At 44.6% G+C, this 16,582-nt stretch overlaps 1 protein-coding gene across 6 annotated transcripts in view; it reads left to right on the top strand.

Moving 5' to 3' along the window:
* The window catches only part of LOC137518508 (tensin-3-like), an 841,402-nt gene that overhangs the window by 309,614 nt on the left and 515,206 nt on the right, over positions 1-16,582 (top strand). Inside the window, exon 1 of one of the 6 annotated variants that reach the window (XM_068236466.1) lies at positions 14,371-14,610. The exons of the other annotated variants lie outside the window; for them this stretch is intronic. Coding sequence (XP_068092567.1) covers positions 14,595-14,610 — 16 coding nt within the window. The 5' untranslated portion in view covers positions 14,371-14,594. Of the gene's footprint in view, positions 1-14,370; positions 14,611-16,582 lie in introns of those variants that run through there. 6 annotated transcript variants of the gene reach the window in all.

The following is a 16,582-nucleotide window of genomic DNA, read 5'->3' on the forward strand; positions in this document are numbered from 1 at the left end:
ACAGCCGTGTCAAACGGCTGTCCCCAGAAAAGCGCTGTACATGCAAATAGACGGTGATCACGCCGTCTAACAGTCTCCGGAGCGGCGATTGCCGCTAAGAGACTGAAGAGGGGGCGGAGCTCTGCCCCCGCCCCCGGGCAGGAGATGCATGCACAGCCCCAGGACTTAACGCCAATTGGCGTTAGGCGGTCCTGGGGCTGCCGCCGCGACCACGCCCATTGGTGTGGGGTGGTCTTTAAGTAGTTAAACTTAAAGGGAACCTAAACTGAGATGGATATGGATTCTTCTTTTTAAAATAATACCAGTTGCCTGACTCTACTGGTGATCCTGTGTCTCTAATACGTTTAGCCACAGCCCCTCAACAAGCATGCAGATGTCTAAGCAGCCTTCTTCCTTCCCCTTTTCAAAACTGAGGCTCATTAAATAACAATTGCAATCATTTTTTCACTAGAGGTCCTGATATTAAGCAATGGCTTTGGAGATGTAACCCACATTTTTAACAGAGAAGCCTCAAATCCAAATCCTCATGAGACAAACCCGATGTTGTTATGGTAGGTGCATAAACCTGTTATTAGAGGGTTCTTGGTACGCATAGGTGCTAAACTTAAAGGAAACCAGAGACAACATTACTGTGAGAAAACGCGGAAGCGCAGCCGCTCGCTCTCAGAGCGGGGCGGCTGCTTCCGCATCCAGCATGGCGGCGCCACGTGGAGGAGCCGCCGCACGCCGCATGAGCTGTGGTGGAACGCGGAAAAGCCGCCGCATGTCCTGACAGCAAAGCGGCTGTTTGCATGCAGCAGCATGTGCTTGGTGTGGCTGGGACTGTTAGTGCACCTAGGCAGATGGAAAGCTATGCTCGCGCGGGCCTGAATTCAGGAACTTTATGCCTGCAGAGGAAGTGTCAGCTGATCAAGAAGGTCAGCTGATTCCTGCAGGACTCATGATTGGCTGAATGGTTCGGGCGGGGCAGCAGAGTCCAGCAACTATATATTCTGCTGCTTGTTCAGTTGCTGGTTGTCTGGCGTTGCGATCACATACGTGGGAGCACCCAGATCCGTAGTCAGATCCGCAAGTGTGTCGGGACCAGCTGGAGCTGTAATCCTACACTTAGCTAGTTTCTGTTGATAGCTTAAAGTACTAGTTTGATTGTGATTATCTGTTATGACCTCGAGAACTGACCTCACTGTTGGAGGCGGTTCCCCGTTCTATCAGTGACACTTCCTCCAGAGTGTTACTTTTAGACAATCCTTCCTACTCGCAGCCTGACTCCTCCCGTCTTGGAGAGTCCAGGTCTTCGGAAGGAATCCGTGCAGTATACCTTACTGCACTGAGGCTTAGTCCTCAAAGTGTTACTGTTACACCAAACACTACATTCTACTCAGGTGAACAGAGGTTAGCTGGTATATCGGATTATCGGTGATACTGCAGATCACTTATAATCTGGTATACATCTGTATTCCCAGTGATACTGCAGATCACGGTAATCAGATACTCTCTGTGCTTCACCGATCGTTACAGAACGCCAGACCAAAAAACAGATGGACGCACGCGCTGACCCTCTGAATGTGCTTGCCACTTCGGTGGATAACATCCATCAAGCACTGGGCCAGCACAAAGCATTAATTGATGCCCTATCAGGCTCTGTGCGGACCCTCCAGACGTCAGTTGATTCGGTGCGATCCCCTCCTAGTGATGACATACGTATGCCCGTACCTGATAAAGTTTCCGGCCACAAGTCTGACTTTCGGAATTTTAAGAGTAGAGAGTTATAATATTTCGAGTTGAGACCCCGATCCTCAGGAACTGAGACCCAACGGGTCACATTTATTAAGACCTTGCTAACTGGTGACTCTCAGACCTGGGCGTACAATTTGCCCGCCGGTGACTTAGCCCTTACCTCGGTAGAGGAGTTCTTTAAAGGCATGGCAGTAATTTACGACGACCCTGACCTTGCTGCGACCTCTGAGCGGAAGCTTAAGCTCTTACGGCAAGGCAGGGGTCCAGTCAAAGATTACGCGGCCGAATTTCAGAGGTGGTCAGTTACGGCCAGGTTTGGCACTTATGCCCTGTTAGATTATTTCCTGTCTGGGTTGTCGGATGAAGTCTCTGACCTAATGTTGAGCCAACCCGAGCCCAAGACAGTCGACGAGGCCATCTCATCGGCAATTCGAATCGACCGTAGGCTACGCCATCAGAGACAGACTAGGGGCAGTCATCATGTCAGGTTGACTTCTTACGCAGTGTCTCCCGCTGCACACCTAGTAACCCCGTCTCCTTCTGTCTCATCGTCTCCGGTCTTGCCTCCACCTGAGTCGATGCAGATCGGTCGGTCTAAGCTGACTCAAGTGGAGAGAAGACGAAGAATGTCGGAACAACTATGTTTATACTGTGGTGAAGGGGGGCATAGGGTACGAGACTGTCCCATCAAGCCAAACAGAAATAAGCCGGGAAACGCTACCGCCTAGGAGTTGTAAGGGGTGACACCCTAGACGCCCAGCTCACACCCCTAAAAGAAAAACGGTTGCTCCTCCCCTGTACGATTACATGGGGGGACAAATCTGAAACCACGGAGGTCTTTATTGATTCAGGCTCCGCGGCTAATTTTATGAGCTCCGAGTTTGCAGAGAAGTTGGGCATTCCTCTCACCCCAGTAAAACCACCTATCCAGGTTACTGCTGTGGATGACTCCCCGCTACAAAGGGACCGTCCGCTGTCTCAGACACCAGAGGTGGAAGTCGTTACTGGGGTACTGCATAGGGAGAGTTTAAGTTTCTTTGTATTACACATGACCACCTCCACAATTGTTTTGGGTATGCCCTGGCTGCAGCTCCATTCGCCACAGATTAATTGGGCTGCTGGACAATTAACCAGTTGGTCAGACTTCTGTTCCCAACAGTGCCTAGGGAAAGTGATATTAGGTCAGACCAAGGTTCATGTGGAGGGTGTTCCCGAGCAATACTCCGAATTCTCGGATGTATTCTGTCCCAAGGCTGCGGATAGGTTACCTCCTCATCGCCCTTTCGATTGCCCCATCGATCTCCGTGCCGGTTGTATGCCCCCTAGGGGTCACCTGTATAATTTATCTGGACCAGAGAAATTGGCTATGCAGGAGTACATCCGTGACAATCTAGCCAAGGGGTTCATTCGCCCCTCCCGGTCGCCTGCGGGGGCCAGTTTCTTTTTTGTTAAGAAAAAAGACGGAGGTCTTCGACCTTGCATTGATTACCGTGACCTAAATAAAATCACGGTGAAGAATCGTTATCCATTACCATTAATAGACGATTTATTCACGTAGGTCACAGATGCCAAGATCTTCTCAAAATTAGATCTGAGGGGTGCATACAACCTGATCCGCATTAGAGAGGGCGATGAATGGAAGACGGCCTTCAACACACCCGACGGGCATTACGAGTACTTAGTGATGCCCTTCGGGTTGTGCAATGCACCTGCCGTCTTCCAGGAATTAATCAACGAGGTATTCAGGGAGGTGTTGGGTAGATTTGTGCTTGTATACCTTGACGATATACTGATCTACTCCAACAACCTCTCCGAGCACAGGGTCCATGTCAAATTTGTGCTAAACAAACTGAGACAAAATATGCTGTACGCCAAGTTGGAAAAGTGTATTTTTGAGGTTACATCTGTCGCTTTTCTGGGGTACATAATCTCCACCTCGGGCCTGTCTATGGACCCTGCCAAGGTATCCGCTGTTCTGGAGTGGCCTCAGCCGATGGGGTTAAAGTCTTTGCAACGTTTTTTGGGCTTTGCCAACTAATAGAGAAGGTTCATAAAGGGGTACTCCACAGTTATTGCTCCTCTCACCAGTCTCACAAAGAAAGGGGCAGATACCACTCACTGGTCTCCTGAGGCCTTACAGGCATTTTCTACTTTGAAGGCGCTGTTCTGCGCAGCACCCATACTAAGACACGTGGACACTTCTTTCCCTTTTATTGTTGAGGTAGACGCCTCAGAAGTCGGGGTGGGGGCTGTGCTGTCTCAACATTCAGGCTTACAGGGTAGATTGCACCCGTGTGCCTATTTTTCTCGGAGATTCTCTCCAGCAGAGAGAAACTACGATTAGCCATTAAACTAGCCTTTGAAGAATGGCGTCATTGGTTAGAAGGAGCAGAGCATACAATCACGGTTTATACCGACCACAAGAATCTGGAATACATCGAGGGGGCTAAGAGGTTAAGCCCCCGTCAGGCTCGATGGTCCCTGTTTTTTTTGAGGTTCACATTTGTGATTACGTACACCCTGGGCAGTAAGAATACTAAGGCTGATGCGCTGTCCAGGTGTTTTGAGCCAGAGACAGCACAGCCCTCCGTCCCTGAGACGATTGTTCCGCGAAGATTGGTGCTGGCTGCAACGGATACTTGGGAAGACTGGAAGGAGACGTTGAGCCCCTTTCAGCAGGACATCCCAGAAGGGAAGCCTAAAGGGGTTATGTTCATTCCCTTTTCCTTCCGTCTCCAGATCCTAGAAATGTTCCACGCACATAAAAATGCTGGACATCCCGGAGCCGCCAGAACACAAGATCTTGTAGCCAGGTGTGCCTGGTGGCCCTCCCTGTCAGTTGATTGCAGGGAATTTGTTAGGGAATGTGCAATATGTGCTAAGAGTAAACCCTCCCGGCTGGCACCTGTCAGTACCTTACAGCCTTTGCCCGCCCCGAGTGAGCCATGGACCCACTTGTCCATGGATTTCGTGGGTGAGCTCCCCAGGTCTGAAGGTATGTCGGTCATTTGGGTGGTTGTCGACCGCTTCAGCAAGATGGCCCATTTCGTGCCCTTGAAAGGACTCCCCTCGGCCCAGGAATTGGCCGACCTATTCATCATCCACATTTTCCGGCTGCATGGCATTCCGGAAAACATAGTGTCGGACAGGGGAGTCCAATTCATCTCTAGATTCTGGAGAGCATTTTGCCACCAAATAGGCATGAAGCTGTCTTTCTCGTCAGGCTACCACCTACAGACCAATGGACTGAACGAATTAATCAGTCTTTGGAGCAGTTCTTAAGATGTTATGTTGCGGAGGCACAGAATGACTGGGTAAAATTTCTGGCCTTCGCAGAGTTCGCTCCGAACAATTTGAAAAGTTCATCGTCTGGTTTTTCTCCGTTCCAGATTGTGACTGGGAGGTCGCCTAAATTCTCCCCCTTGCCAGTTGCCTCTTCTCCATTTCCAACCCTAGAGGCCTGGCAGAGGATATTTAAAGACATCTGGGGGACGGTGAAGAGTAATCTGGAAAGGGCATTCCAGAGTCAAAAGGGTCAGGCTGACAAGAGACGCTCGTTGGAGTGGAAGTTCCAGCCAGGAGACTTGGTCTGGGTGTCCACACGTCACTTGACCCTGAGACAGCCCTCGGATAAACTGGGCCCCAGGTTTGTGGGTCCATTTTCAGTAGCTAAGAAGATCAACAACGTTACTTATTCCATTGATCTTCCCGCTAGCATGCGTGGGGTAAGGTCCTTCCACGTATCCCTGCTTAAGCCAGCAGTCCATGTGGGTCCCACTCCTCCTCCTCCTGTGTTGGTAGATGACCAACCTGAGTACGAGGTAGAAAAGATTTTAGATCCACGTATTGTACAAAACTCGGTACAATATCTCGTACATTGGAAAGGGTATGGCATTGAGGAGAGACAATGGGTACCTGGGAACCGCATGCATGCGGACGAATTAAGGAAAGAGTTTCACGCTTTACATCCCGAGAAACCTGGTAGGAGTTGTCCGGAGTCCACTCCTCGGGGGGGGTACTGTGAGAAATCGCGGAAGCGCAGCCGCTCGCTCTCAGAGCGGGGCGGCTGCTTCCGCATCCAGCATGGCGGCGCCGCGTGGAGGAGCCGCCGCACGCCGCATGAGCTGTTGTGGAACGCGGAAAAGCCGCCGCATGTCCTGACAGCAAGGCGGCTGTTTGCATGCAGCAGCATGTGCTTGGTGTGGCTGGGTCTGTTAGTGCACCTAGGCAGATGGAGAGCTATGCTCGCGCGGGCCTGAATTCAGGAACTTTATGCCTGCAGAGGAAGTGTCAGCTGATCAAGAAGGTCAGCTGATTCCTGCAGGACTCATGATTGGCTGAATGGTTCGGGCGGGGCAGCAGAGTCCAGCAACTATATATTCTGCTGCTTGTTCAGTTGCTGGTTGTCTGGCGTTGCGATCACATACGTGGGAGCACCCAGATCCGTAGTCAGATCCGCAAGTGTGCCGGGACCAGCTGGAGCTGTAATCCTACACTTAGCTAGTTTCTGTTGATAGCTTAAAGTACTAGTTTGATTGTGATTATCTGTTATGACTTTTTGCCTGCCTGACTATCCTCCTGAACTCTGATCTTGTACCTTGATATTTCTGATACTCTGTTGCCAAACCCTGGCTCGTCCTTAGACTCTGCTTCTGCCTCCTGATCTTGTACCTCGATATTTCTGATACCCTGTTACCGAACCCTGCCTGTACTTTAGACTCCGCCTCCGCCTACTGTATTTGTACCTTATCTGTCCGTGTGTGTACGACCTGGCTTGTCCGACCTCGAGAACTGACCTCACTGTTGGAGGCGGTTCCCCGTTCTATAAGTGACACTTCCTCCAGAGTGTTGCTTTTAGACAATCCTTCCTACTCGCAGCCTGACTCCTCCCGTCTTGGAGAGTCCAGGTCTTCGGAAGGAATCCGTGCAGTATACCTTACTGCACTGAGGCTTAGTCCTCAAAGTGTTACTGTTACACCAAACACTACATTCTACTCAGGTGAACAGAGGTTAGCTGGTATATCGGATTATCGGGTATACTGCAGATCACTTATAATCACAAGCCTCTGTGTATCGCAAACCTACAGACCGTCCCACATACCTAAGATATGACAGTTTTCATCCCAAGCACATTAAGAACTCTATAATTTACAGCCAAGCTATAAGGTACAACCGGATTTGTTCTGACAGGATGGACAGAGACAAGCACCTGGATCACCTTAAGAACACTTTCATTAAACAAGGTTACAGTCCTCCCATGGCTGAGGCCCAAATCAGGAAAGCCAGCAACATCCCCAGGACTGAACTCCTGAAATATAAGCAAAACCAGAAAGAGGAACGTGTCCCTTTGGTTGTCACCTACAACCCACACCTGGAAATCTTAAGGAGGATTGCTAAGGAACTTCATCCCATTTTACACAAGGATCACAGACTGAGAACGATATTCCCTAAACCTCCACTCTTGTCATATCGGCAACCACACAATCTAAAACGGATGATTGTCAGGAGCTCTTTGAATAGGCCTCAACAAAACGGAACATCACCCTGCCGACAAAAAATATGTGGGACCTGCAGACACATTTACTCCACAGGGTAACGATACCAGGTTCACAACAGGAGTACAGAATACAAGGTAAATTTTCTTGTGGGTCCACCAATCTGGTATATCTGATCATGTGTGCTAAATGCCCCAATGTTATGTACGTGGGAGAAACTGGACAAACTCTGCGCAAACGTATGAATGGACACAGGCACACTATTAATGATACCAAATCTGGACTCCCAGTTGCTACACACTTTCGGTCCAACGGACACAGCATGGATGATCTTCGTGTCACTGCCCTGAAGGGCGGCTTCAAAACGTCAAATGACCGATTAATAGCAGAAACAAAATTTATAAATTGTTTCAAAGCTGTGCAGAAGGGTCTGAATAAGGACAACAACTTTCTATATTGGTATGAGATTGATGATATATGAACTGTCTCAGCCACCCTAGCTGAACTTGTGAACTAAGAATTTACGATACCTCTGGGTCAATCCTAATACCAGGTCTGTGAGCAATAAAGTAAACAAGGATCCTTATCTTACCCCATTTAGATGGTCTGTTTGTATTAAGGCATCTTAATGATGTATTTATGCTTGAAAAAAAATCTGTTTTTCCTTTTGATGTTGCATGTATATAAGCTGTCTGTACCACCAGCTTGCAAACTAACAGGATATAAACCTGACGAAGGCTGCAAGGCCGAAAGCTTGTTTATTCTTATTCATTTGTAGTTAACCAATAAATGGTATCATCCTGATTTAAAACTTCTTGCTTTTACTGATGGCTAACACGGTACAATACCCTACTGCTACTATTATAATCTGGTATACATCTGTATTCCCAGTGATACTGCAGATCACCGGTAATCAGATCCTCTCTGTGCTTCACCGATCGTTACAATTACCCAAACATTTGATACATATCCGGGGCTTCCTTCAGCCCCATATGCATGACTCAGTCCCTCGCCATCCTTCCGTGGTCTGCCGTTCAGCCGCAGTCAGCCCCATATCATATAGTGCAGACCCACAGATGGACTTTTTATCTGTTGCTACGTTACAGTTTTATTGAGCTATAATAATAATAAAGCTATAATAAAGGAATAATAAAGGAACTTTTTGGATGGTGCGAATCTTATAGAGTGGTCTACAATGCACTTGTGACTCCAAAAGTGATTCCGGCACATCTAACCTACCATTGGTGCAGTGGCAATTACGTTGAAGCCGCAGTCAGCCCCGACAAATTGTTCAGTCGCGTCAGTTGGGGTCTTCTGTGCATGAGCAGGACCTCTGGGCAAACGCAGAAGACCCCGACTGATGCGACTTATACAGTTACCGGGGCTGTTTGCAGCTGAACGGAAGATTGTGGGAGGACAGCGAGGGAGTCAGATGTGCTTATGGGGCTGGAGGAAGGCCCGTGTAAGTATCAAATCTTTAGGTTATGCTGTTCCTGGTACACTTTAAGAGGAAAAGGGATGCAGCAATTGAATTTCCAGCAGAAAAAGTCAAGACATTAGAGGCAACACATAAGAAATAACACATAAGCAAGCCTTGCAACAGACAGACCATGATACACTCAGAAAAAAGAAGGAACTGCTTTTAAAATTGAGTTAACTGCTTTATGAAGAAGGCAATTAACTGGGTAGACTGCTGGTGAGACTGCTTAGGAATAGAATGATGGAATTGCAGGTTACATGTATTAGGAAAAAAGACCAATCTAAAATATATAAACTGCAGGATATTTGGTGCTGACATCACACTGTGGGAGGGGTTTCACCACAATATCAGCAATACAGATCACTCTGAGAAAAGGAAAAGATTTCTCATGGGAAAGGGGGTATTAGCTACTGATTAGGATGAAGTTCAATCCTTGGTTACAGTTCCTCTTTAAACAACAGGAGAGAGAGGAGCTGGAGAAAAAGATTTCAGCTCAAGAGTTTGCTTTTGCTTTGAAACAAACAGAGGGGAAAAGCTTAGGCTCGTACGGGTTCACGGCCCAGTACTATAAACTTTATTGGGATATTTTAGCTCCACATTTTACAAAAGCCTTCAACAATGTAGTACAGGACAATAAACATTCTTCACAGTTGTTAGCTGCCTATATCACTGTGATTCCCAAGGAGGGAAAGGATCCCCTAGCTTGTGAGAACTACTGTCCCATATCGCTACTTAATGTTGATATTAAGTTATTCACAAAAATACTAGCCAAAGGGCTACTTCCATTCATCCTTAAACTTGTGTTGGTTGATCAGGTAGAATTTGTTCCCCGTTGTGGAACCAGGGCCAACACAATAAAAACCATCAATGTCCAGCATTGGCTTTCTAAGCATGCATTGAAGGGGATGTTACAGCACAATACATCTGTTATGTAAGTAGTAGTATTTATCTACTTAAATATGTGATTTATATTTCTAGGGTACCATGGGTGTCGCTTGTTCTTTAAATGTAACTCTGACACCTCCCACTTTAGCTTTGTGGAAAGCTAATTTTTCTTTTATGTGGGCAAACAAAAGCATGATCTATTTGGGTGTGCAAATTCCTTCTTGTACTTCAAAAATATTCAAGGTTAACTTTGTGACACTTATGAAAAATACTTAGCATACATTGGATAATTGGATGGGAAGGCCGATTTCCTGGTTTGGGCGCATAGCCTGTATACAAATGACTATACTACCATGCATTCTTTACTACTCTGCCAATATTTATTTATAAACAATGGTTTGCAAACCTCAGGGGTTAATTACATTTATTTGGTGGAAAAAAACTTTGTGAATCAAGAAAGATAAGCTTATGTACCCCAAGGGAAGGGGGGAGGAGATATTATCAAGCATCTATTATTGGCAGAGTAGTGGATTGGCATTGTAATGTGCAGCCAAAATATTGAGTGGGGATGGAGGGACAATTTTATGAAGCAGACTTAGCATGGCTGCCATGTAAAACTGATAGAACAGAATAAGTCCCAATGGAAGGAACTGTCCACATGCCCTTTGATATGGGCTACAATTCTAGGTTTTAGAAGATGCTGTAAAGAGACAAAGCTTTCTTCTATCCCTGGTCCTTTGACTTTGGTCATCAGAGATTTATACCTGGGCAGGGTGTAGGCTTTATTCCCAGTCTCGAGACTCTAAAGTGTTTGTTGTTAAAATACATCTGGTTCGGAAAAAAGATTTTCACTTAAAGGGGCACTATGGTGAAAAATTGTAAAATATAAAATATGCGCAAACATAAACAGATAAGAAGTACCCTTTTTTCAGAGTAAAATGAGCCATAAATTACTTTTCTCCTATGTTGCCGTCACTTACAGTAGGTAGTAGAAATCTGACAGAAGCGACAGGTTTTGGACTAGTCCATCTCTTCATGGGGGAATTCTCAGAGATTTATTTATTTTCAAAAGCACTTAGTGAATGGCAGTTGCTTTGTCCAACTGCCAAAAAATGTTGTATCGAGCAGGAAAGCTGGCCAGCATAATTGTTTAAATCCTTTTAAGGGAATGTCTTTATAAAGAATAAAAGCCTTGTTGGGAATAGATTGACTAGTCCAAAACCTGTCACTTCTGTCAGATTTCTACTACCTACTGTAAGTGACTGCAACATAGGAGAAAAGTAATTTATGGCTAATTTTACTCTGGAAAAAACGTACTTCTTATTTGTATATGTTTGCACATATTTTAAATTGTATAATTTTTCGCCATATTGCCCCTTTAAGTTGTTCTATCTGCTGAATCAGCAATCAGACTGCCCTTTTGGCAATATTTACAGCAAAGGAGCTACCTCCAGACCTCTGGTTTGGTTGGAGTGGCCTGTAGATGATTAAATAATTTTGAAAGTCTGGTGTTGCAGACCTCTTTTAAGCTGGATTTGATTTCCGAGCTGTATAAGTTGCTTTTAGATTTAGCTCAGAATTCAAGATTTAAAAGTGCTTGGGAGGGTCATCTACAAAAGAGTTTGGATACAGAAGACTGGGAGAAAGTCTGCATCATGATGTATAAAAGCTCTTTAAACGTAACTCAAGGTGAGATGAATATGGAGGCTACCATATGTATTTACTTGTAAATAATACCAGTTGCCTGGCAGCCATGTTGATCTTCTGGAATATGTGGTGTCTGAGTCAAAATCCTGGAACAAGCATATGGCTAATCCAGTAAAACCTGAGTCTGTGTACATGACCTGCTGCATACTTGTTCAGGGTCTTTGGCTAAATGTATTAGTGCCACAGGATCAGGAAGACTGCCAGGCAACTGGTATTGTTTAAAAGGAAATAAATATGGCAGCCTCCATATCCCTCTCATCTTGGGATCCCTTTGTGTATTAGCTCAAGAATTGAACTTTAAAGGGACACCGAGCAGTGCAGAAACTATGGAAAGATGCATATCATTTTAAAGCTCTCTTTCTCCTCTTTCCAATGATATATAAACCGCCACCCTACGCCTTTTAGTTTTCACTATTTTTGCAAGTGAAATTGCTGCGGCCGCAATTTCGATTGCAAAAATAGAGAAAACTAAAAGGTGTAGAGCCGCGGTTTAGGTGTCGCCAGAAAGAGGAGAAAGAGAGCTTTAAAATGATATCCATCTTTCCATAGTTACATTGTATTACACAGGGCGACTTTTTCTCAAAGTCAGCAGCTCCATTCAGCAGAAAAAGTCGCCCTGTGTAATACAATGTAACTATGGAAAGATGGATATCATTTCAAAGCTCTCTTTCTCCTCTTTCTGGTGACACCTAAACCCCGGCCCTACGCCTTTTAGTTTCCTCTATTTTCGCGATCGAAATCGCGGCCGTGGCAATTTCAATTGCGAAAATAGCGAAAACTAAAAGGCGTAGGGCGGTGGTTTATATATCATTGGAAAGAGGAGAAAGAGAGCTTTTAAAATGATATGCATCTTTCCATAGTTTCTGCACTGCTCGGTGCCCCTTTAACCACTTCAGCCTACAGGGTTGAAATTTTTTTGCATCTGAGCAACTTTCACCTTCCATTCATTTGCCAATAACTTTATCACTACTCGGCACAATAAATGGATCTATATCTTGTTTTTTCCGCCACCAATTAGGTTTTCTGTGGGTGATGCATTTTGCTGAAAATTAATTTATTCTAAATCAATTTTAACAGGAATATTAAGAAAGAAATGGAAAAAAATCATTATTTCTCAGCTTTTGGCCATTATAGTTTGAAATTCATACATGCTACTGTAATTAAAACCCATGTACTTTATTTGCCAATTTGTCCTGCTTATTACACAATTTAAATTATGTCCCTATCACAATGTATGGCGCCGATATTTTATTTGAAAGTAAAGGTGCAATTTTTCAATTTGCGTCTATCACTATTTACAAGCCCATAATTTTTAAAAAATATATTAATATACTCCTTTGACATGCATATTCATAAAGTTCAGACCCTTAGGTAACTATTTATGTTTGTTTTTGATTTTTTTTATTATTGTACTTTTTTTTTTTTTTTTATTAAAAATTGTATGTGGGTAATTTTTGGTGTGGGAGGTAAACAGGTAATTTTTAATGTAAAAAGTGTGTATGTGTAATGTAAAATGTATGTGGGTGTAGTTTTACTATTTGGCCACAAGATGGCCACAGTCAAAAAGTCCTGGGAGCGATCGAGCTCGCTCCCAGGAAGAAGACGCTGTCGGCTTTTCTCCGGGGGGGTCCGATCAGTGAAAGGGATTTATAATCCCTTTCACTGATCGATGGGCTAACGGCCGGTAGCGCGCACGGGGGGGGCCCGCGGGAGAGCGCGCGACCCGTGGGAGTGTGCGCAGCCTAACTGGACGAGAAATTTCGTCCAGTTAGGCTGAAGTGGTTAAACAAGTTTCTCATTGATATAGGACTCCTGCTTTGTGCCACAAGTTCTTTCCCTTGGGGCCATATGCAATTCACTTTTTCACTTGAGTTTTCTCCTAGGTAATATTTTGTCAATAAAATGCCTTTTAAGCCCCCAGAAGGCAAGAAAATGCTGAAAATAATTTTGTTAGTACTTTCCCCCCAACTTTTTGGTACTTTTTTAGTTTAAAAGTACTGGAAAGTTATTTAAAATCAAAGATGAAAAATTATCTCCTAGGAGAAAACTCAGGTGAAAAAAATAATTAAATATGGCCCTTAGTGTCTGATCTGTGCTGAAGATGTGAGATGGGAAGGGGAGATCTAATTTGTGTGTGGTGGCACTGCCCTGTTATATATAGTTCCTATTTGGAGGCAAGTTCAGTGTTTGATCAAAGACATAGCGAGTGAGAAACTTGACTGATAACCTGAGATCTTTGCATCCATTTGTCCAACAGTAGCATCAGATTGTATAAAAAAAATCATTGGTTAAGCATTTATTGAATGCCACTAAGGCCTGTGTCCCTTTAAAATGAATATCCTCATATCCCCCACCAATTAGCTTATGGTTTCAAAAGATAGATCAGATAGCCATGATGGAGGAGTTGATTCATACTAAAAGCTATATGATTGACAAATTTATCATAATGTGGCTGCAAAGGTTTTGATTTTTCAAGATAGTTATAGCTTTCACCCTATTATGGTGCCTAGCCAGGTCCCTGATTTTCAGCCCCATTTACAATGCTTGAGGCCCACTGCCGGGGCTGGATGGTCCAAGAGATTATGGAAAATGGTACTGCTTTAATGCACTTGGTTTTTAAGAGGCTTGACCCCATATACATGGCCGATCCAGGCTTACAGGTTTATTACTAATGTTGACTGTGTGTGTTCGGTTGATTAGCGGACTTGAGGGAGGAATGTTCCCAAATACCGGGCAGTAATGTTAGGATTTATAGTTTTAGATATAAAGCTGTGAGCTTTATATGAGCTTATTATAGATGAGGTAGATGAAATTGTATTTTGTGCTCTTTTTTTAGCTGCCTCTGTTATGCAATATTTCTTTAGTATTTGTTTCGTTTATGTAAGTAAATCTGTATACTTGTTAATGCTCGACCTTATTGTTTGAGATGATTGCTGGTTATGCTCTTTTGCTATCTGTAAATAAAGAAATGATTGTTTGGAAAAAAAACAAAGAAAAAAAAGTGTTGTACTCCCGCTTAGTATAATCCTGGCAGAAACAAAATGCATCATTATTTCTAAATGGAGTTGTTTACTGATAGTGTGACTATTGCTATCCGTACATTGGTTGCAGTATGGTTGAGGGGAGGAGGTCAGTAGAAAGAGAGCAAAACAACAGCAGAAGGAGCCTACTCTGCTCAAAGATCCACTTGTTGAACGGTCTGGCTGCAGGATGTTATGAGGAAAAAGATCTAATCTGCGAAGTACTTGAAAACTCTTCTGGTTGCTGAAGCATTTACACTTGGTGAGAATATGTCTGCTTCATTTGGTAGGTTTATGTCCTTATACTTAACATTTGTAGTTGTGCCTGTTTGTGAGAACTCTGGTAGACTTAAATAAAATGTAATCCATATTGATTAAAGTATGCTTAATGCATTGCACTATTTTCTCCTTCACTAATGTATAAGTGCTCTTGTTTGTTGAAACTGTACTTTGTTCAGTGTGCCGTTGTCTAACTACAGCACACTTTTACTGTAATGTATTTTCTAATTGGTGGATTGTACAGGATAGTATTTGTTGCTGCCAATTATACAGATTTCATAAGCCACCAAGAAATTAAAATTAAAAATATTGTATAAACTGTCTAGCTTTTATTATATTTATTAGTGACTGCTGATTAGTATAGTATAATGTCAGAAAAAAATGTAAAGGGAACCAGAGATGAAAGCCATCTAAGGTTCTATACTTACCTGGGGCTTCATTAAAGGACTTGAAAAAAAAAAAAAAGACCTACTTTCCCGGGGCTTCATCCAGCCCCTGGCAGCTGATATGTCCGTCGCCACAGCTCCAGTGTCTTGGGATCCCCTCTGTTGGAGATGCTGACCTGCACCTACTGCGACTGCGCAGAATGCTTTAGGCTGATCGCACAGACACAGAAGATGCCGACCTAGCGAGGTCAGCATCTCCATCTATTGTGGTGAAACCCCTCCCACAAAGAAATTCTGAGTACGTACTTTTGGCAGTTTCTTGTCTGTGAACCTTGCTGCGTTGTGGGAAATAGCTGTTTACAGCTGTTTCCAACTGCCAAAAAAACCATGCAGCAGCTACATCACCTGCCCACAGTAAAAATGTCACCATGTAATAAATATCAGAATGTAAATCAGGGATTTAAAAGATTTTACAATGTGCAAACACTGACTAAATCATTTATTCATAATTATTGTAAAAATGAAGCACTTTTTTTTATTAATTATTTTCACTGGAGTTCCTCTTTTCACTGGAGTTCCTCTTCAAGGCCACTCAGTCTCTCGCTGTCTCCCCCTGTGTGGCTCCTGTCCCCCGCAATACGTCCCGAAAGCCTGGCTAAGTTACGCTTTGTCGCACATGCGCTGTCTGCCATGAGCACTCCCCTATGGCACTTCTATCCCTGGGAGCACCCTACGCAGTAGAAGTGTGCAAGCGCAGAACGCTCCCAGCCGCAGGTCATGGGGTGACGCAAATAAACAAGGCAGTACGGAAGCCTCTGAAGGCTCTGCCGCCATTGTGGCTGAAGATCTACTTGTCAGCTCAGCTGATTCTGGGCACAATGAAAGGAAAGATCAAAGGGCCAGCATTGCGGATAATTACAGCACCTGCTTCCTATGCCGCTTGGATGCACTGTGGATCGTGCTGCTGTGTGGCTGATGCCGGGCATGATGAGAGAGGAAGATCAGAGGAACAGCATTGTGGATCATTACAGTGGCTGCTCCAATGCTGCTTGGAAACACTATGGATCGCGCTGCTGCAGCCTCCTCACTGTGCACCTCATTAGAATCATGTACTGCACGACGGAAAAAAGTGCCAGGATGGGCAGGACTGCTACATTCGAACTATAAGACGCAGTAACCTTTTCTCCCCACTTTTGGGGGAGAAAAAGTGTGTCTTATAGTCCAAAAAATACGGTACATTTTGGGACCACGCAGGATCCCTTCCCCCAAGGTAAATCTTGCTCAAGGCAACACTCTACAAAGACAAAATCCAGAATAAACAGTCATCAGAATCAGTGTTGCTCGGATACAATCCGTGATTACGGCATAGCCGTGACTCACGAGCCTTTTTTCACTGGCTCGAACCTCAGATTTTGGGTCTGCGGACCGTGGACACAAAATTCCACACAAGTCCACGAACCGGCGAACTCGGCGAACCGCAATAGACTTCAATGGGCAGGCGAACTTTAAAAACTACAAACACTGTTTCTAGCCACAAAAGTGATGGAACAGATGTTTCAAGGGGTCTAACACCTGGAGGGGGGCATGGCGGAG

This window comes from Hyperolius riggenbachi, chromosome 5 (assembly GCF_040937935.1).
Source record: "Hyperolius riggenbachi isolate aHypRig1 chromosome 5, aHypRig1.pri, whole genome shotgun sequence".
In the NCBI taxonomy this organism is placed as follows: domain Eukaryota; kingdom Metazoa; phylum Chordata; class Amphibia; order Anura; family Hyperoliidae; genus Hyperolius; species Hyperolius riggenbachi.